Raw genomic sequence first — 20,939 nt, 5'->3', positions numbered from 1 at the left:
AACAGCAAGCTACAGATACTAGAATGTTAAAACATACATATATGGTCAGCCAAGTCTATACTGCAGCCAGCAAATTCCAAACGCTGAACTATCACTCCACTAAAAACACATCTAAATGTCCTGTCACTTTTTCAGCACTGTCTATATCCGCCAACCAACCTGCTCTGTATCGGCACCCTCTCCCACAGGCCATCTCAACATTCTTTTTATCCTTGACAATGGTTTCAATGGTTCTAAAAATTGTAGCAAGAAATGGTGCTTAAATTCCTAAGCAACTTCCTTGTCAGTTAATTTAAAATAATATGATAATACAGTAAAAGTTCTGTTATAATATCCGCTAACCTGGTGGTCTCTTGAACATTACCATTACAAATGTATATATGTATTCATCTGACACTTGCCCTACATCCAGTGAAACCAGTCCCATTTTGCACTGCACAGATCACATTGAGTACCATCTCTTGGGTTTTCTCAGCTGCAGACGTAATTTTTAAATGTGCACAAACTTTATGAAACAATAGCAATTCCTTCTTGTGAATCACAGGAGTGTCCCACCGTACTGTACCATTTTGACATTGTTGCAACAAGGTGAGGAGGGGTACTTCTCTCTCTGATAGAAACATAGTCATCCAATATCTACTGTGGCAGCAAGGACTCGATTCTTAAGGTTTTCTTGAGTAGAAAGAAAGTGGAATTTTCTTATCTATTAATTACAAGACAATGTAATAAGTTTGTAACAATTGGCATGGACGCACACAAGCACAAAACGTAAATAGGAGAGTGCCCAGTAGGACACTGAAGAAAGATGAAAGAAATATACAGCTTAGGGTGTCATTATAGGATAAGGTTTTAACCTGAAACCACAGTTGTTTAATTGGTGTCTGGGGTCATTAGCCTTAGTGAAGAATTCTGTTGACCTTTGAGGTCTGATGTTACTTTTTAATTTGTTGTGTTACTGCGCATTCTCCTTCTGGAGAAACTGAGAAAGCATTTTTTCCAATTCTCTGGTCCCAATTCTGTGTCAAAAGTCCAGCTCCCCTATCTGTAAAAAGCATCTTCTTGAAATACAAGTTGGGGGTTTGTGTATTTCTCTGCTTAAAGTCATTGTTTCAAAGCTTGACAATTGCAAAGGATTCCTTGCATCTTCATTAAAGTGAAACTGCTAAAACAGGTGAAAACAAAATCGAAATAGGAGATGGAAATCTCTTTGTGCCCGACTAGGTGGGCTAGTTTCAGGGTTCAGTTTTAGCCCACCCCCATAAAAATATTAGCTTTAATTCAGACAATTTTGTTTCTTCTATATAAAGCTGGGTCTAATGTGTGGTCAGGTGATTACTGCAGCCATTTAAAGCCAGTGATTTGTCCTTTTTTATAAACTGTTTCAATCTATAAAATTTCCCAAAGTTAAAACCAGACCGTGGAATTCAAAAAGCTGTAGTGACTGTTTTATATTATCACCTGTGATTTATGTTAGCAATGTTCTCCTGCTGTGTATAGGCTCTGCCTCTTTATGGTAGTGAAATACTCGGGTCAGGATTTCAACTCCAGGACGTGCTGTTAGCTGAGCTAGTGAAAGTGTGAAACTACTTCCAGGGTCTCTGGTATATGGGAGAAAACAAACATATTTCATCGAGTGGCTCAAAATGGTTACAAAGTGAGTAACATACCACTGTATATCTGTGTACTTGTTAGCAAAAAGCCAAGTTGTCACAGCTGATACACTCAGCTTTAGAGTACGGACCTGGCTGCTGGTCCTTGTCAGTGAGTTACACATTAGCACGATACTTTGCTGGGGATAATGACGCACATTTTGTTTCACCCGCAAGACATATAAAAGTATTTAGATGAGTACTTCAAATGGCATAGCATGCAAGGCTCTGGGCCAATTGCGAGAAAATGGGATTAGTGCAGATAGTTGATTGATGACAGGCCCAGATACAATGGGCCAAAGGACATTTCACTATGCTTTAAAACTGTATGACTCACGTTGCAACACTGTAAATACAATCGTTATAGATCACACATCAGTTATTGATGGGAGATATAAAGCTTTATCAGTTCACCAGTTCCATTTGTAACTTGCTGTTGTGCTAAGAGTTTAAATGGACAATATACTGTTACATAACTGTCACTAAACAATCTTATTAAGCGACCAAACTTAATAGGCAATCATTAGTTATGCGGCTGATCTCTTTAAGATGTACAGTTATAGAAGTCAGCTCGACAACCTGATTTGAAACTTTATTGCTGGAACAGCACAGCAGGTCAGGCAGCATCCAGGGAACAGGAGATTCGACGTTTCGGGCACAGGCCCTTCTTCAGGAATCCTGAAGAAGGGCCTGTGCCCGAAACGTCGAATCTCCTGTTCCCTGGATGCTGCCTGACCTGCTGTGCTGTTCCAGCAATAAAGTTTCAACTTTGATCTCCAGCATCTGCAGACCTCACTTTCTCCTCGACAACCTGATACCAAACCCGCGAAGGAAATATTCGCGAGCATTGCAGGACCTTACTGCAACAGTGGGATGGAACGGCTCAGAGATACAAAGAGCACGAGATACAAAAACGTAACCATGTGGGTGTCAGAAGGAATCTCAGAAACGTTAATTAATCTCGGAGGTTAAATACAGAGAGTATTGCTGAGTTTGGTGTCACTGCTACTGTTCAGGAATCTACTGATACAGCTGGACACTTGGTTTCTGCGTGAAGCCTCCAGATCAGATAAGCTGGTAGAGGTGTTCCACTTTGAGGGAAAGGTGCTGTTTGATGTAGAACACAAATAGATGTATAGTACTGAAGGGCAGCTACACTTGGAGATAACCCAGGACCTGCCAGTCTGTGTGGCACAACCACACAATACCACATCTGCTAGCCTCACATTAGGATCTTGCTATCCCAGTGCATTAATGTCTCCCATCCCCTAACAAGCCACAGCAGAGAGTCTGGTGAGTATTATCCTGTGCTGCTCCCCTTAATGAAGGTCCCATTGCTCCACTGACCAGTGTGTTATGACCCCCTCCCGTCTATGCTCCCGAGAGAACATGTAAAATGTGTTACCTGCTTTATCGTGTACTATAGAAAAAAGGAGCCGCTTTGAAACGTGTGAATGTTGAGAGATGTTGCTGAGTTCACCAATAAACCCTGTTGTATTTTTACCTAGAAATGAGGAGAACACAGTTAGCACAGAGATGGAGTATACTGGAAATATGTCCTGAAACTAGGGAGGAAGCCAGTGCATCGATATCCCTGTCTCCACTTTGCAGGATGTGACAGAGTATCTAGATTTCCCAAAAGATTAAATTACAACTACTTCCTGCAACTCCCCTTCGCCAAGCTCCATCCTGTTTTTTTGCCCAGTATTCATGGTCATTTCTTCATGAAAGGAGATGCAGAGGGGGTTGGGAGAGCAGGAGGGCTGGGAGAGCTGGGGGGGGGGGGAAGGCTGGGAGAATGGGGGGAGGCTGGGAAAGTGGGGATGGAGAGCAGATGGGGAGAGGGGGTGGGACGGGAAGAGTGCAGCAGAGACAGGGGGGGCGAGAGAGAGAGGGGGGGCGAGAGAGAGAGGGGGGGCGAGAGAGAGAGGGGGGGGCGAGAGAGAGAGGGGGGGGCGAGAGAGAGAGGGGGGGGCGAGAGAGAGAGGGGGGGGGGCGAGAGAGAGAGGGGGGGCGAGAGAGAGAGGGGGGGGCGAGAGAGAGAGGGGGGGGCGAGAGAGAGAGGGGGGGGCGAGAGAGAGAGGGGGGGCGAGAGAGAGAGGGGGGGGCGAGAGAGAGAGGGGGGGCGAGAGAGAGAGGGGGGGCGAGAGAGAGGGGGGGGGCGAGAGAGAGAGGGGGGGCGAGAGAGAGAGGGGGGGCGAGAGAGAGAGGGGGGGCGAGAGAGAGAGGGGGGGGCGAGAGAGAGAGGGGGGGCGAGAGAGAGAGGGGGGGCGAGAGAGAGAGGGGGGGCGAGAGAGAGAGGGGGGGCGAGAGAGAGAGGGGGGGCGAGAGAGAGAGGGGGGGCGAGAGAGAGAGGGGGGGCGAGAGAGAGAGGGGGGGCGAGAGAGAGAGGGGGGGCGAGAGAGAGAGGGGGGGCGAGAGAGAGAGGGGGGGCGAGAGAGAGAGGGGGGGCGAGAGAGAGAGGGGGGGCGAGAGAGAGAGGGGGGGCGAGAGAGAGAGGGGGGGCGAGAGAGAGAGGGGGGGGCGAGAGAGAGAGGGGGGGCGAGAGAGAGAGGGGGGGCGAGAGAGAGAGGGGGGGCGAGAGAGAGAGGGGGGGCGAGAGAGAGAGAGAGGGGGGGCGAGAGAGAGAGGGGGGGCGAGAGAGAGGGGGGGGGCGAGAGAGAGAGGGGGGGCGAGAGAGAGAGGGGGGGGCGAGAGAGAGAGGGGGGGCGAGAGAGAGAGGGGGGGCGAGAGAGAGAGGGGGGGCGAGAGAGAGAGGGGGGGGCGAGAGAGAGAGGGGGGGGCGAGAGAGAGAGGGGGGGGCGAGAGAGAGAGGGGGGGCGAGAGAGAGAGGGGGGGGCGAGAGAGAGAGGGGGGGCGAGAGAGAGAGGGGGGGGCGAGAGAGAGAGGGGGGGGCGAGAGAGAGAGATGGGGTGCGAGAGAGAGATGGGGTGCGAGAGAGAGAGGGGGGTGCGAGAGAGAGAGGGGGGGGCGAGAGAGAGAGGGGGGGCGAGAGAGAGAGGGGGGGCGAGAGAGAGAGGGGGGGCGAGAGAGAGAGGGGGGGCGAGAGAGAGAGGGGGGGCGAGAGAGAGAGGGGGGGCGAGAGAGAGAGGGGGGGCGAGAGAGAGAGGGGGGGCGAGAGAGAGAGGGGGGGCGAGAGAGAGAGGGGGGGCGAGAGAGAGAGGGGGGGCGAGAGAGAGAGGGGGGGCGAGAGAGAGAGGGGGGGCGAGAGAGAGAGGGGGGGCGAGAGAGACAGGGGGGGCGAGAGAGACAGGGGGGGGGGCGAGAGAGACAGGGGGGGGGCGAGAGAGACAGGGGGGGGGCGAGAGAGACAGGGGGGGGGGCGAGAGAGACAGGGGGGGGGGCGAGAGAGACAGGGGGGGGGGCGAGAGAGACAGGGGGGGGGGCGAGAGAGACAGGGGGGGGGCGAGAGAGACAGGGGGGGGGGCGAGAGAGACAGGGGGGGGGCGAGAGAGACAGGGGGGGGCGAGAGAGACGGGGGGGGGGCGAGAGAGACGGGGGGGGGGCGAGAGAGACGGGGGGGGGCGAGAGAGACAGGGGGGGGCGAGAGAGACGGGGGGGCGAGAGAGACGGGGGGGCGAGAGAGACGAGGGGGCGAGAGAGACGAGGGGGGCGAGAGAGACGAGGGGGGCGAGAGAGACGAGGGGGGCGAGAGAGACGAGGGGGGCGAGAGAGAGGGGGGCGAGAGAGAGGGGGGCGAGAGAGAGGGGGGCGAGAGAGAGGGGGGCGAGAGAGAGGGGGGCGAGAGAGAGGGGGGCGAGAGAGAGGGGGGCGAGAGAGAGGGGGGCGAGAGAGAGGGGGGCGAGAGAGAGGGGGGCGAGAGAGAGGGGGGCGAGAGAGAGGGGGGCGAGAGAGAGGGGGGCGAGAGAGAGGGGGGCGAGAGAGAGGGGGGCGAGAGAGAGGGGGGCGAGAGAGAGGGGGGCGAGAGAGGGGGGGGCGAGAGAGGGGGGGGCGAGAGAGAGGGGGGCGAGAGAGAGGGGGGCGAGAGAGAGGGGGGCGAGAGAGAGGGGGGCGAGAGAGAGGGGGGGCGAGAGAGAGGGGGGGCGAGAGAGGGGGGGGCGAGAGAGGGGGGGGCGAGAGAGAGGGGGGGCGAGAGAGAGGGGGGGCGAGAGAGTGGGGGGGCGAGAGAGAGGGGGGGCGAGAGAGAGGGGGGGTGAGAGAGAGGGGGGGCGAGAGAGAGGGGGGGCGAGAGAGAGGGGGGGCGAGAGAGAGGGGGGGCGAGAGAGAGGGGGGGCGAGAGAGAGGGGGGGCGAGAGAGAGGGGGGGCGAGAGAGAGGGGGGCGAGAGAGAGGGGGGCGAGAGAGAGGGGGGGGTGCGAGGGGGAGGAGAGACAGAGGTGGGAGTCATAGACACTGGTACAATAGATAGCGACACTGACAAGGGACATGGGGATCCAGCACTGGCAGGATAGATACATTGCTGGAGAATGGAGCAGTGTAACAGTAAGGGAGAATATGTTATATTCATTTTGTAGGATATACAGAAACAGGCCATTTGACACAACCAGACCATGTGAGTGCTCAAACTCCACTTGAGTATTGTCCCATCTGTCATCTAAATCTGCCATCATAATCCTCTATTCCCTTTTCCTTCATAGACTCCACTAACTCCCTCTGAAACTAATACTCCCTGCGGCAGCAAACTCCCAACTTTAACTGCTCTGGGTAAGAAACTTTCCCCTGATTCCCCTTTTGGAACTCTTGGTGACTCTCTGACATTGATGGTTATTCTAGATGTTCTCTCTGTCCTACGTGGATAAGTATTCTCTATATCCACTGTATCAAAATCTTTCATAATTTTGAACGCCTTCATTAGGATACCTTACTTTTTCTTTTGAAAGAACAGACTCAGCTGTCATTTCTTTCCCGTGGGGTGTGTCCAAGCATTTCTGGGATCAACCTGCATCCTCTCCAATTCCTTTAGATCCTTTTCACAAATGCAGATAACTACACCTGCAAACAATACTCCCAGTATGGTCAGACCAGTGTTTAATACAGGTGTAGTGCAACTTCCTTATCAACTCTCTCCCTTTCGAGAAAACCCACTGCTTAGTTTGTAGCTTTTTGGCCTTGCCAATTTGTGGAGCAATTTTAGAGACTGGTTTATTTGTATTTGAAGATCCCTTTGTTCCTCTCACCCTTCGAGACTTGCACTTTCCAAGTCTTAAGTGGCTTCATTTCATTTAAATGTGCCGACTGACATTTAACAATGTTGAACTTCATCTGCTAATTATTTACTCATTCTACAATTTCATCATGTTATGCTAAATTGTTGCAGTCATCCACTGAATTGGCTAGCACTCCCAATTTAATGTCATCTACTAATTTAGAACTTGTGTTTTTGATTCCAAAGTCCAAACTATTACTGTCAATTGAAAACAGCAGTAATCCTACCCTCTATCACTGTCAATAAAAAGCCTTTATTCCCACCCTTTGCTTTTGTCTTAAAGTCAGCTCGCGAATCCTACTCCCTGACTCCAGAATCTCTGACCTTATTCATTCAGGCAATCCCCAGCTCCTTACTGAAGGCCACTTGCAAACCCAGAAAAATTACATTCACTGCTTTGCCATTGCCTCCAAAAATAAAATTTCAGTAAATTTGGTCAAAACAAAACTTTCCTTTTTGACATTCATGCAGAGTTTCACTGTTATATTTTTCATTTGTGTGTTTTTCCATATGCTCCTGCGATTGCACTATTTTCCTCCCACTGACAGTAAGCTGACTAGTCCGTAATTTCCTGATCGTTTTCTGGCCCCTTTGCTAAATATAAGCTAACCACCAGTTCTCTGGGTCTATGGACAAGCATATGGACGTACATGGAATAGTGTAGGTTAGATGAGCTTCAGATTGTTATGACGGGTCGGCGCAACATCGAGGGCTGAAGGGCCTGTACTGCGCTGTAATGTTCTATACCTTTTCTGAATAAACAGTTAATACATGGATTAATGTCTTTGCTACCTGATCCATACATTCTTTCAAAATGTGAATGTATTGCATCCAGACCAGGGTTTTATCTTCAAGTGTGTCAATTAAATCAATATAACCCTTATTGTTGTTAAATCTTAAATATACTCAGGAAGTGGTGGAGGCTGGTACAATTGCAACATTTAAGAGGCATTTGGATGGGTATATGAATGGGAAGGGTTTGGAGGGTAATGGGCCGGGTGCTGGCAGGTGGGACTAGATTGGGTTGGGATATCTGGCCAGCATGGATGGGTTGGACCGAAGGGTCTGTTTCCATGCTGTACATCTCAATGACTCTATATCAACTTGTTCTGCCTCCCTGTTTAAATGAATTATTTGCTATTTATGTCATCTCAATATCATTATCTGTGGTATTATCCTGACTTTAGTGGGTCTATTTCCATCATAGTCAAATATTTTATATCAATAAAAAATTGCTATTTTGGTTTGTTCTTTGACGACTTACTTTTGACATTCCTCTTTATCATCAGAATTTTTAAAAAATTCTCCCAATCTCTTAGCCTGCTTTCCTTCGCGCTCTATGTACTTTATGTTTACCTCCTTCTGAAGCCTTCATTCCTCCCTTTTGTTTATTTTTATGCCAAGGGGCCCAGCTAGAATTGAGTCTTTTTCTCTTCTTAAAGTGGGATATATTTTCTCCTACACTGTTTAACTTTGCTAAAAAAAAAAGATTTCCCATTGCTGGTCACCAATTTTGCTGCACTTTTATTTCCACCGAGTTCTACTCTCAGTCCCTCACAATCAGCTTTGCTCCAGTCTGTCGACTTGATCTTTGTTACAGCACATGAGTTTTCTTTGCAAACCGCACTGCAAGTTGCACAAACCACACAATAAGCTATGCGAGCCTCAGTATGCATGTGAACTGTACTATAATCTATATTAAGCATGTGTTAGTAGGAGCTCAAACTGCAATATGCATAGACCTTAAAAAATGACATCTATCACAATGACCAAGTCAAGGTGGTATAGCTTGGAAACATTTCTGGGTGTAATGCCTTTAACCTGGAATGTCATCCAGCCCTAAAGGATAAAAAACAGGGAAATAGTTCTGTTGAGGACAGAGGTTGGAGAGGAAGGCATTCATTGAGAAGGTGTAGTCCAGGCAGGAATCCCATTTACTGTCTTGATCATCACCACACCTAAAGACAACTACAGTGAATGAACAGACCTCAATTGCTTTCAATTTTGGTCTGTGGGTCTGGTTAAATGATGTATAAGGAAGGGATAGTGTAGGGGAGACAAACTGCCTTCATCTGAATATCTGACCATGAACATCCCGACTGACTGCTTTCACATCGTGTAAGTAGTAATGTAACCTCCTCCTCAAACAAGAGTGTCTCATAAACAGGATCAAGACATTAATCCAGACTCCTACCTCACATTCTCCTGATTCCAGACTGAAAACATTGAGAGGGATTCTCAGGTTTAGTGATCTGTAAACTAATTTGTAATGAGCTCTATCACCTTGGGGGATTAGAAAGGGTTCTGAGGTGGGTCAGTGTGCACCAGACAACAGACTTGGACACTTACAGTGACCTGGTTTGGAAGTGAAGGAACAGGCTCCATACCCAGCTGCTCCAGAGCTATGTACCAACAGGCTGATTAGAAATCTCTATCCTGGAGACAGAATCTATCCACTAACTTTACAATGATTATGAGACTAGAAGGAATGAATTATGAGATCACTCTCTGTGCACAGTTATAGTACCACAGTGACAGCAGCTGCATTTCTTGCCAAGTGTTTGACTTATCGAAGGGTCGGAAGGACAGCTGCATGCCGCCACATTCCCTCCCTCAGAGGAAATGAGCTCCGCCCACTGACCCCCAAAGGGAGCGACCCAGCTCTCACTTTGGTGCAGTTCTTAGCATCACCCTAAAGTAATGATTTCTATAAGCTATTTACAAACTTATTCTCCCTGTTTAAAAACCAAAAGAAGAGTGGATGCCAGTTCTCAGGAAGGGTCACTGAGAAATCTGTAGTTTCTCTTCACAGATGCTGCTAGACCTGCTGAACTTTTCCAGCAATTTGTGTCTTTACTCTCTCTGTTTTCTCATTAATAGATGTTACCATTATGTCATGGAGATGTACAGCATGGAAACACACCCTTCGGTCCAACTCGTCCATGCCGACCACATATCCTCGTCAAATCTAGTCCCATTTGACAGCATTTGGTCCATATCCCTCTAAATCCTTCCTATTCACATACCCATCCAGATGCTTTTTAAATTCTGTAATTGTACCAGCCTCCACCACTTCCTCTGGCAGCTCAATCCATACACGCACCACCCTCTGCGTGAAAAAGTTGCCTCCTAAGTCTCTTTTATATCTTTCCCTTCTCACCCTAAACCTATGCCCTCTAGTTCTGGACTCCCCAACCTCAGGGAAAAGGCTTTGTCTATTTACCCTATCCATGCCTCTCATAATTTTGTAAACATCTATAAGGTCACCCCTCAGCCTCTGACGCTCCAGGGAAAACAGCCCCAGCCTGTTCAGCCTCTCCCATGTAGCTCAAACCCTCCAACCCTGGTAACATTCTTGTAAATCTTTTCTGAACCCTTTCAAGTTTCACAACATCCTTCCAATAGGAAGGAGACTAGAATTGCACGCAATATTCAAACAGTAGCCTAACCAATGTCCTGTACAGCCACAATATGACCTCCCAACTCCTGTACTCAATACTCTGACCAATAAAGGAAAGCATACCAAACGCCACCTTCACTATCCTATCTACCTGCGACTCCACTTTCAAGGAGCTATGAACCTGCACTCCAAGGTCACTTTGTTCAGCAACACTCCCTAGGACCTTAGCATTAAGTGTATAAGTCCTGCTAAGATTTGCTTTCCCAAAATGCAGCACCTCGCATTTATCTGAATTAAACTACATCTGCCACTTCTCAGCCCATTGGCCCATCTGGTCAAGATCCTGTTGTAATCGGAGGTAACTCTCTTCGCTGTCCACTATACCTCCAATTTTGGTGTCATCTGCAAATTAACTGTACCTCTTATACTCGCATCCAAATCATTTATGTAAATGACAAAAAGTAGAGGGCCTAGCACCGATCCTTGTGGCACTCCACTGGTCACAGGCCTCCAGTGAAAAACAACCCTTCACCACAACCCTCTGTCTTCTACCTTTGAGCCAGTTCTGTATCCAATTGGCTAGTTCTCCCTGTAATCCATGAGATCTAACCTTGCTAACCAGTCTCCCATGGGGAACCTTGTCAAATGCCTTACTGAAGTTCATATGGATCACATCTACTGCTCTGCCCTCATCAATCCTCTTTGTTACTTCTTCAATAAACTCAATATTTCCCACGCACAAAGCCATGTAGACTATCCTTAATCAATCCTTGCCTTTCCAAATATATGTACATCCTGGCCCTCACGATTTCGTCCAACAACTTGCCTATCACCGACGTCAGGCTCACTGGTCTATAGTTCCCTGGCTTGTCCTTACCACCCTTCTTCAACAGTGGCACCACATTAGCCAACCTCCAGTCTTCCTATACCTCACCTGTGACTATCGATGATACAAATATCTCAGCAAGAGGCCCAGAAATCACTTCCCTTGCTTCCCACAGAGTTCTAGATCACACCTGATCAGGTCCTGGGGATTTATCCACTTTTGTGCATTTCAAGACATCCAACACCTCCTCCTCTGTAACATGGACATTTTCCAAGATGTCACCATCTATTTCCCCACATTCTATATCTTCCATATCCTTCTCCACAGTAAATGCTGATGCAAAATACTCATTTAGTATCTCCCCCATCTCCTGCGGCTCCACACATAGTCTGCCTTACTGATCTTTGAGAGGCCGAGAGTATGTTGCTGGTTCGCAAGTCAGGCAGCATCTGAAGAGCAGGAAAATCAATTTTTTGGGCATAAGCCCTTCATCAGGAATAAGGCTTGTGGGCTGGTGCTGGGAGCAGGGTGGGGCAGGGTGGAAGGTAGCTGGGAAAGCTATAGGTAGATGAAGGTGATTGGTCAGAGTGGAGAGTGATGGACAGGTCCGGAGGGCGGTGCCGAGTTGGAGGCTTGGGACTGGGATAATGTGGGGGGAGGGGAAATTATGAAGCTGTTGAAATCCTCATTTATCCTGTGTGGTTGCAGGGTCCCAAAGCGGAATATGAGGCGTGGTAATGGTTTGGCAGTGGAGGAGGCCCAGGACCTGAATGTCTCTGAGGGAGTGCGAGGGGGAGTTGAAGTGTTCAGCCACGGGGCGATGGGGTTGGTAGGTGCGGGTGTCCCAGAGAGGTTCGCTGAAACGATTCGCAAGAAGGTGTCCTATCTCCCCGATGCAGGGGAGACCACACCCCGGGTGCAACGGATGCAGTAGATGACATTGGTAGAGGTACATTCTGATGGATGTGAAAGGATCCCTTGTGGCCTTGGATAGAGGTGAGGGGAGTGGCGGCGTGGGTGCAGGATTTGCACGTGCTGCGGTGCCAGGACTGGGATGTGGGCTTGTGAGGGGGGGGGGGGGCATGGACCTGACGAGGGAGTCGCAGAGGGAATGGTCTCTCTGGAACACTTATAGGGATAGGGAGGGAAATATATCTCTGGTGGTGGGGTCCGTTTGAAGGTGGTGGAAGTGGCGGAGGATGATGCAATGTATGCAGAGGTGGAGTGGAAGGTGAGGACCAGGGAGGTTCTGTCCTTGTTGAATTGGGAGGGGTGGGATTCAAGGGTAGTGGGGCATGAAGTGGAGGAAATGCACTGAAGGACATCGTCAACCACGTGGGAAGGGAAGTCACAATCCTGGAAGAAGGACGCCATCTGGGATTTTCTAAGGTGAAATTGGTCATCCTGGGAACAGATGTGGCAGAGGCAGAGGGATTGGAAATAAGGGATAGCGTTTTTACAGGAGGTAGTGAGGGAGGAGGGTCGTCTTGGTCGCTGTGGGAGTCGGTGGGCTTGTAATAGGTGTCTATCGTTAGTCAGTCGCCAGAGACAGTGATGGAGAGGTCCAGGAAGGGGAGGGAGGTGTCCGACATTGTACAGGTGAATTTGAGGTCAGGGTGGAAGGTGTTGGTAAAGTTGATGAACTGTTCAACCTCCTCGTGGGAGCATAAGGTGGCGCCAATACAGTCATCTTTGTAGCAGAGGAACAGGTGGGGGGTGGTGCCTGTGTAACTGCTGAAGATGGACTGTTCCACGTACCCGAAAAACAGACAGGCATAGCTGGGTCTCATGTGGGTGCCCATGGCTACCCCTTTTGTCTGTGCCTCTGCCACATCTGTTCCCTGGTACTTCCCTACTCCTCACCTTCCACCCCACCAACCTCCGCTCACACCGCATCATCCTTCGCAACTTCCGCCACCTCCAGATGGACCCCACCACCAAAGATATACTTCCCTCCCTGTCCCTAACAGTGTTCCAGAGAGACCATTCCCTTGACAGCTCCCTCGTCAGGTCCACGCCGCCACAAAACCACACCCAACTCTTGACACCATTCCCTGCCACCGCAGCACGTGCAAAACCTGTGCCCATGCCACTCCCCTCACCCCCGTCCAAGGCCCCAAGAGATCCTTCCACATCCGTCAGAAATTTACCTGTACCTCTACTAATGTCATCCGTTGCACCCGTTATGTTCTCCTCTACATTGGAGAGACAGGACATCTTCTTGCGGATCGTTTCAGAGAATATCTCTGGGACACCCGCACCCATCAACCCCACCACTCAGTGGCTGAACACTTCAACTCCCCTTCCCTGTCCCACACTGTCACGGACATGCAGGTCCTGGGCCTCCTCCACCGCCAAACCATTACCACCCGACACCTGGAGGAAGAACACCTCATATTCTGCCTTGGGACCCTGCAACCACATGGGATAAATGTAGATTTCAACAGCTTCCTCATTTCCCCCTCGCCCACATTATTGCAGTCCCAAACCTCCAACTCGGCACCACCCTCCGGACCTGTCCATCACTGCCCTGCTCTGACATATCACCTTCTCCCTCACCTTCATCCACCTATCACTTTCTCAGCTACCTTCCCCCCCAACCCCACTCCCCATTTATCTCTCAGGCCCACCTGTAAGCCTCATTCCTGATGAAGGGCTTATGCCCAAAACATTGATTCTCCTGCTCCTCAGATGCTTTCTGACCTGCTGTACTTTCCCAGCACCACACTCTCGACTCTAATCTCCAGCATCTGCAGTCCTCACTTTCTCCTAGTTTGGAAAGTTGAGGGGCCCTATTCTCTCTCAAGTTACCCTTTTGTCCTTAACGTATTTGTGAAAACCCTTTGCATTCTCCTTAGCTCTATTTGTCAAAGCTATCTCATGTCCCCTCTTTGCCCTCCTGATTTCCCTCTTAAGTATACTCTAACTGCCGTTATACTCTTGTAAGGATTCTCTCAATCTCTGCTGTCTATACCTGACATATGCTTCCTCCTTTTTCTTAACCAAACCCTCAATTTCTCTAGTCATCCAGCATTCCCTATACCTACCAGCCTTCCCTTTCACCATGACAGGAATATATTTTCTCTGGATTTTTGTTATCTTATTTCTGAAGGTTTCTCTTTTTTCAGCCGTTCCTTTACCTGCGAACAGCTGCCCCCAATCAGCTTTTGAAAGTTCTTGCGTAATATCATCAAAATTAGCCTTTCTCCAATTTAGAACTTCAACTGTTAGATCGAATCCATCCTTTTCTATCACGATTTTAAAACTAATAGAATTATGGTCACTGGCCCGAAAGTGCTCCCCTACCGACACCTCCGTCACCTGCCCTGCCTTATTTCCCAAGAGTAGGTCAAGTTTTGCACCTTCTCTAGTAGGTACATACACATACTGAATCAGAAAATTGTCTTGCACACACTTAACAAAGTCCACTCCATCTGAACCCTTAACACTATGGCAGTCCCAGTCAATGTTTGGAAAGTTAAAATCCCCCACCATAACCACCCTATTATTCTTACAGATAACTGAAATCGGCTTATAAATTTGTTTCTCAATTTCCCTCTGACTATTGGGGGGTCTATAATACAATCCCAATAAGGTGATCATCCCTTTCTTATTTCTCAGTTCCACCCAAATAACTTCCCTGGATGTATTTCCAGGAATATCCTCCCTAAGTACAGCAGTAATGCTATCCCTTATCAAAAATGCCACTGTCCCTCCTCTCTTGCCTCCCTTTTCTATCCTTTCTATGTCCAAGACAAATGGAACTCTGTATAGTTAAAGATAGATTCACTTTGTACAGGAAGGTAAATGGGTACATTCTGCTCGGTTTGAATGTAAAGCTCAGGGTGAGGCAGCTGTAAATTGGCCTCCCAGCTCCACCATATCTGACAACTCGGAAATATCTTCGCTTTTCAATTCCAATCCAGCTTTCATGTGCTAGTTAAGCCAGGAAGAGTCCTTCTGATGTGAACATCTTTCAACTATGGCTCATTCAAGGAGGAAATGAGACTCCCAGTCAAAGGAAATGTCAAGCATTAATAATGCATTGTAGGCGGCTTAAAGACCAATAGGACATTTGATCCTCTCATCTGAGAATGAGAGAAACAGACAAAGTCTGAGCCACGAGACTTTGCCTCCTGTCGTACAGCCATGCCAACTTATGGCACTGTCTCAGCTGCTGCTCACAGTGAAGGGTTGTGGCTGTAATCCTCCAAGTGTAGTGAGTCTCAAGGTCTGTCTGCTTAGTGTGGTAGAGGGAAGCCACCTCCTGTTTAATTCGAAGAGTTTCTTGTATTGAACAACGAATAGTTCATTGCATGTCAGCAACTCGTTAGTTTTGACAGGAAAGACATTGTTAGAAAAACTTTGACACGACTTGATGTTACATCGCACTCATTTTATATCTTAAGCTGTTCTCCCCACGATCCATATGACATCATGCAGATGGGCTGTGCTAATGGCATGCCTCAGTATTAACCCTTTCATGTACAGCAGCTATCAGAGTCATCCTGGGTTAAACTGAACCAAGATGTGAGCAGGAAATATGAATGACATTTTGTGAAGTACTTTCAGTACACAGACTATTCATGCAGCTGGTGATTAGAAAAAAAAGATTGCTTGAGAGGGGAAAGATTTAAAAGGGACCTAAGGAGTAACTTTTTAATGTGTGGGTGGTGCATGTATGGAATTAGCTGCCAGAGGAAGTGGTGGAGGCTGGTACAATTACAACATTTAAAAGGCACCTGGACAGGTATATGAATTGGAAGGGTTTAGAGGGATATGGACTAATTGCTGGCAAACGGGACTAGGGTATCTGTTCAGCGCGGATGAGTTGGACCGAAGGGTCTGTTTTTGTGCTGTACATCTCTTTGACTCCATGCTGCTCATGTGTGCAGTTTTACTCTTCTGGACTTATTTGGTTGGTGTAATGTATCCATCACAATCATCTTGAATCCATATGGATTTCCTGACAATGTTTCCTCCATTATATAGATTCCTATGCCCCACTTTATAATCGTAACTACAACAGTACCCCTGCAGGGAAGGTGTAATTAAAAAGTGACACGATTACAAAGGGAGTTTCCTTTGACACAGGAGTTAAAAAGTTGAAATCTAAAGTAAGAACAAATTGTACAAATTCAAAATGAAAACGGAATTAAATCTATATGCCCTGGTCCAGTTCACTCCTTTACTCAATTCTTGTCTTGACCCGTTGTGTGCACCTCCACAGGAGAATAACAACACATTCTGAAGATTTCCTATTTGTCAAGCCCATTTCCTGTTGTCACAATTCAATGATGCTTTGTGGTATTGGAAATAGAGTCATTGAAATGTACAGCACGGAAACAGACCCTTCGGTCCAACTCATCCATGCCGACCAGATATCCTAAATTAATCTAGTTCCATTTGCCAACACTTAGCCCATCTCCCTCTAAACCCTTCCTATTCATATACCCATCCTGATGCCTTTTTAGTACGTCACTTCTAAAAGGTCACGACGTGACACTTTCAGTTGAGACCTCCGCTCGTTGGTGGCACTGTTGTGGGAGTCATCGATGCCAACTCACCATTATGGCTTGTTACAACAAAGACATTTCCTCTCATTCATGATAAGCACAGCCACAAAAAATTCAACCACATCTCAACAATGTAATTCTTAGTAATTGCTTCACCCATCCCATAACATACAATAGCTAAAAAGTTTTTTTTTTAAAAAAGTCCACACTACAGCACATTTACTAACCGCTCGACTGTTCTGCAGGATGTGGGGAGGCCATTCATAAACCATTCCAGTAGGCTATTCTCATTGGACCTACCTTTTGGCTTTGCTGCATGCAATAACTGTGGAGGACACTTTGTACACTGCACTGTTCCAGATAAACCTCAAACGGAGATGCATTGCAACATATTGATAATAGGGTTTTTAAAAAAAGTTTTCTGTTAAGCACTTATACAGCAATATATCTTTCGTAAAGAACCATAAAGAGTTAGATAAACCACTAACAAGATTTCTAAACCAACTGTTCATGATTTTGAATAATAATTACTGATGATTTATCCTTTCAACATTGATCCATGAGGGTAGGTTTGGTATTTCTGCTGTCGTGACAATTTGATATCTTCTGCTCCTGTCGGCTCTCAATTATCTGTCCTCAGGGCTACAACTTACATTTTTTCTTTACAGTAAGTTAAATATATTTGTTTTCTGCAACGTAAGAACTTTCCTATTGATGGGTGTTCACAATTTTCTTGTGAACGCTCTTGTGAGACCATATTCTCTGGTAGTTGACTTTTCTCAGACAGTAGGCTACACTGGATGTGAATGAAACAGTGATCTGAAGAAATACTGCTTTGCCACAAAGGTTGGGCCAGTGACACAAGGGATACAGCAGGAGCCCTCACCCAAGATTCAAGCTGAAGCAAATCTCCTTTAGATTTCCATCCAGCTTGATTGATAGCTCTCTCTCACCTCAAAGTTGGTGGTTGAGGATTGTCACATATTCCAGATCATTGATCAAACCAGAGAAACATTTCTGCCATAATTTCAGCAGGAGATCATTGGAAACCCCGTTTAAATGTATAATCAAAGTAACCGCTGATTTTCCACACAAATTTAATGGAAGAGGAAATGCCAAATGCCAATCAAGACTGGCACTTCAGTGCAGTGTTGGAAGAATGCTGCCCTGTCAAGCTGAATTGATCAGAACTTGGAGATTCCCATGGTAGGTGCTAAAGCACATGATGCTTTCGCAGTACCTCAGGCCACATTAATCCTTGCTGAGAATTTTCAAGAGAGAGATGACAATTGCTGATATTAATCTGCTGCTTGTGCAACCATGCGGTGTACAAACTGGGTGCAGTATTCAATGACATAACCTTAGCAGCAGTTACTGTCCATCCAGTAGAGTGGCTCACTCGATTATGAAATGCTGCGCTACATCCTGAGGATACAAACAGTGAAATATCAAAGCATGCTCTTCCTTTCTTGACTTACTGAGGTCATCTTTAAATTTAGCCAATGAACTGGTCCATTTCCTTAGCAGCAGGAGGGGGAGTTTTTGTTTCAAATCCTGTCTCGTGTGGCAGACTCCACATCACTCACAGTCTAGCTGAGGACGGGCACAGGCAAATAGCCAGGGAAAAGTGGAGGCATACTCTGATATACCAGGGTGGAAAGGTGGGCAGGGGCTCTGCAGCTCCTGAGAATGACAGAGACCAGCTACTGGACCGAAAGCTTGTCTGGAAGGATCAGAATTTTGCCTGGCACTGTACTTATCTACTGAACTATCGGGACAGAGTTAGTGTTGTGTCATACTTCAAAAAGACAAAGTCATTTCTATTCATTAACAGCAAAGTATGAGGCTTTAGACTGCAAGCGCCCCACAAAGTACAGCCACTGCATTGAAAATATAAAAGCTGTTGAAATAATTGTGACATACGTGAACCATTTCTGTGTAAATTAATCAAATACTGATAAGGCAGCATGCCTTAAAATTCCACTAAATGGCACAATCTTCCTCCTTAACATTTTGCAAAGCTCTGAATTTCTTCCTTCAGTGTTGGCAGGTTTTCAATTAGTATCCCATAACCACAGGAGACTACTGGTCAAACAGAACTGGCTTTGCCTCAAAGCCTTTTAAATGCTAGCTGTAAGACTGGAACGTGTGAATGGGACTGGTGTGCAGGTCGAGATGACAGCACTGGTAATAAAAATAGATTAAAAAAAAGATGGCTCAGAGGATGTTAGGTTTGTGTTCCCAAGTTCGAAAAAAACTGTATCCACGCACACAACCATTCACCTGATAATTTTGGAATATTTTGCTTCTCTTTAAAGCACTCTCGGACTGCACCATCTTGTCAAACACCCAGTTTAGAATTGGCACGAGACATAAATCAGACTCATATCAATGCCACCTAGCAGACAAAGTTCAAGTTTCTGCACCTACTCGGGCTGACCCATGGCACAATGTCTTTGCTGGCATTCAAAGCCTATCACAACCTGCCAGTCATACCACTGCACTCCCCACACTGGTCCCCGTCATGCCCTCAGTTGGGTTTGGCAGCAGGCAGCAACAACAGCAAAACCAGGGCGGTACCTGGTGATTCAAAATGTCAGGAGCAGAAGGACACAAATCACTGGTAAAAGGTGAGGTGGGCACTAAGAATTAATCTCTTGGACTCAGGAATTAAATCCAACTCAGACTAATGGGCTCTTCAGTCTCAACTTAGTTAGAATCACAGAATCCCTACCATGCAGAAGAGGCCATGTGGCCCATCGAGTCTGCACCAGCCCACCACCGTATCCCTGAAACCTCGCATTTTACCGTGGTTAACCCATCTAGTCTGCACATGCCTGGGCACTGTGGGCAACTCAGCATGGCCAATCCCACCTAATCTTTGGAGTGTGGGAGGAAACCGGACCATCTGATGGAACCACGCACAGACATAGGGGAGAATGGGTGGAGTTCGCAAAGTCGCCCGAGGGTGGAATCGAACCAGGGTCTCTGATGCTGTGAGGTAGCAGTGCTAACCATGGAGCCATCGTACTGCCTATTTCTCAACCAAAACAAATTTCTTTCAATTAGACCTAAAGCAGGTAGTTCCTTAAGCTTTGGCCATCCACTATACCAGGAAATCATATGCAAATTGCCCATCTATGCCGTCTATTTCAACTCCAGGGAGGCTGAGGAGGGGCTGGCGAAGTGGTAGGAAAAGCAGTCACTGGGGATAGTCACATTGCTGGGAGTGTATGGTAGACCCCAAACTGACAGGGAGCAATAAAGGACCAGATATGGAGACAACTCAATGAGGTGTGTAAAACCAACAAAATAGTTTGATTAATGTTTTCAACTTCCCCCAACATTATTTGGAATGGTGATAGTGTGAAAGGGTTTAAGAGGGAGCTGAATTTTTGAAACATATCCAGGAGAGCTTTTTAATATCAAAATATGGAAGGTTTAGGGCTGGAGCTAGGGGGCAGTGAGAGAGCATTTTAGTGGATTTGGATCGAGGAAGCCAGATTTTATTATAATAAGGCAGGATCTGGCCAAACTAGACTGGGAGAAACTACTTTTGTGTAAATCTATGGAAGAACAATGGGGAGGTCATTCAAAATGTGAGAGTATAGACCCAGCACATTCCCTTTAGGGTGAAACATATGAGGCCAGAGAACGCTGGATATCGAGGAATATTCAGGGCTGGATAAAAAAGGGATAAAAAGGTTTTTAATAGGTACAAACAGGAGCAAATCGACAGAAGCCTCAGTGGAGTATAGAAAGTGCAGGGAAACTTAAGAATGCAGTTAGAACAAAGGTGGGCCATGCAAAACGCTTGCTGGCAAGATTAGGGAGAATTCCATAAAGGAGATAGTTCTTTCATTTAAGCTTTGGCCATTCCATAAGGTATATCATGGGAAAGATAACCAGGGAATGAAAAGAGCCTATTAGGGATCAAGAGGGCAATCTGTGTGTGGAGCTAGAGGATGTTAGTTCAGGACATTAATACCCCCTGTCTGTCTTCACTCATGAGAAGATGACTATCAATACACAATTCAGGAAGAGGCTCTTGAGCAGATTGACACAAGGAGTGAGGAGGTTTTGGCAGGCTTAAACGTGAACAAAGCTGGATGATTCATATCCCAGGTTGATGTGGGAGGAAATCCCAGGGACTTTGACCACAGGGGCGGTGAAAGAGGACCGGAGGACAGCTAATGTGGTTCCGCTTTTCAAGAAGGGCAATAGGGATAAAGCAGAGACCTACAGATCACAGAAACATTGTTGGAGAAAATTTCTGAAAAAGAGAGAATTAATCTCCACTCAGAGGCAAGGTTTGATCACAGGTAGTCAGCATGGCTTTGTCAGAGGGAGGTCACGTTTAACAAATTTGACTGAATTTTCCA

General features: G+C 47.3%; 1 protein-coding gene across 10 annotated transcripts in view; it reads right to left on the bottom strand.

The window, feature by feature from the left end:
* Window positions 1-20,939, bottom strand: part of gtf2ird1 (GTF2I repeat domain containing 1) — a 214,990-nt gene that overhangs the window by 122,172 nt on the left and 71,879 nt on the right. For 9 of the 10 annotated variants that reach the window (XM_087977507.1, XM_087977503.1, XM_087977502.1 and 6 more), the window contains one exon: window positions 3,055-3,153. The exons of the other annotated variant lie outside the window; for it this stretch is intronic. In XM_087977507.1, coding sequence (XP_087833633.1) covers window positions 3,055-3,153 — 99 coding nt within the window. The remainder of the gene's footprint in view (window positions 1-3,054; window positions 3,154-20,939) is intronic. 10 annotated transcript variants of the gene reach the window in all.

Source organism: Chiloscyllium plagiosum, unplaced genomic scaffold (genome assembly GCF_037043375.1).
Source record: "Chiloscyllium plagiosum isolate Xiang-an unplaced genomic scaffold, Cpla_swu_hap1 HiC_scaffold_31, whole genome shotgun sequence".
Lineage (NCBI taxonomy): Eukaryota > Metazoa > Chordata > Chondrichthyes > Orectolobiformes > Hemiscylliidae > Chiloscyllium > Chiloscyllium plagiosum.
Note: the sequence above shows the minus strand (reverse complement) of the source record. Positions and strands in the feature narration are given on the sequence as shown.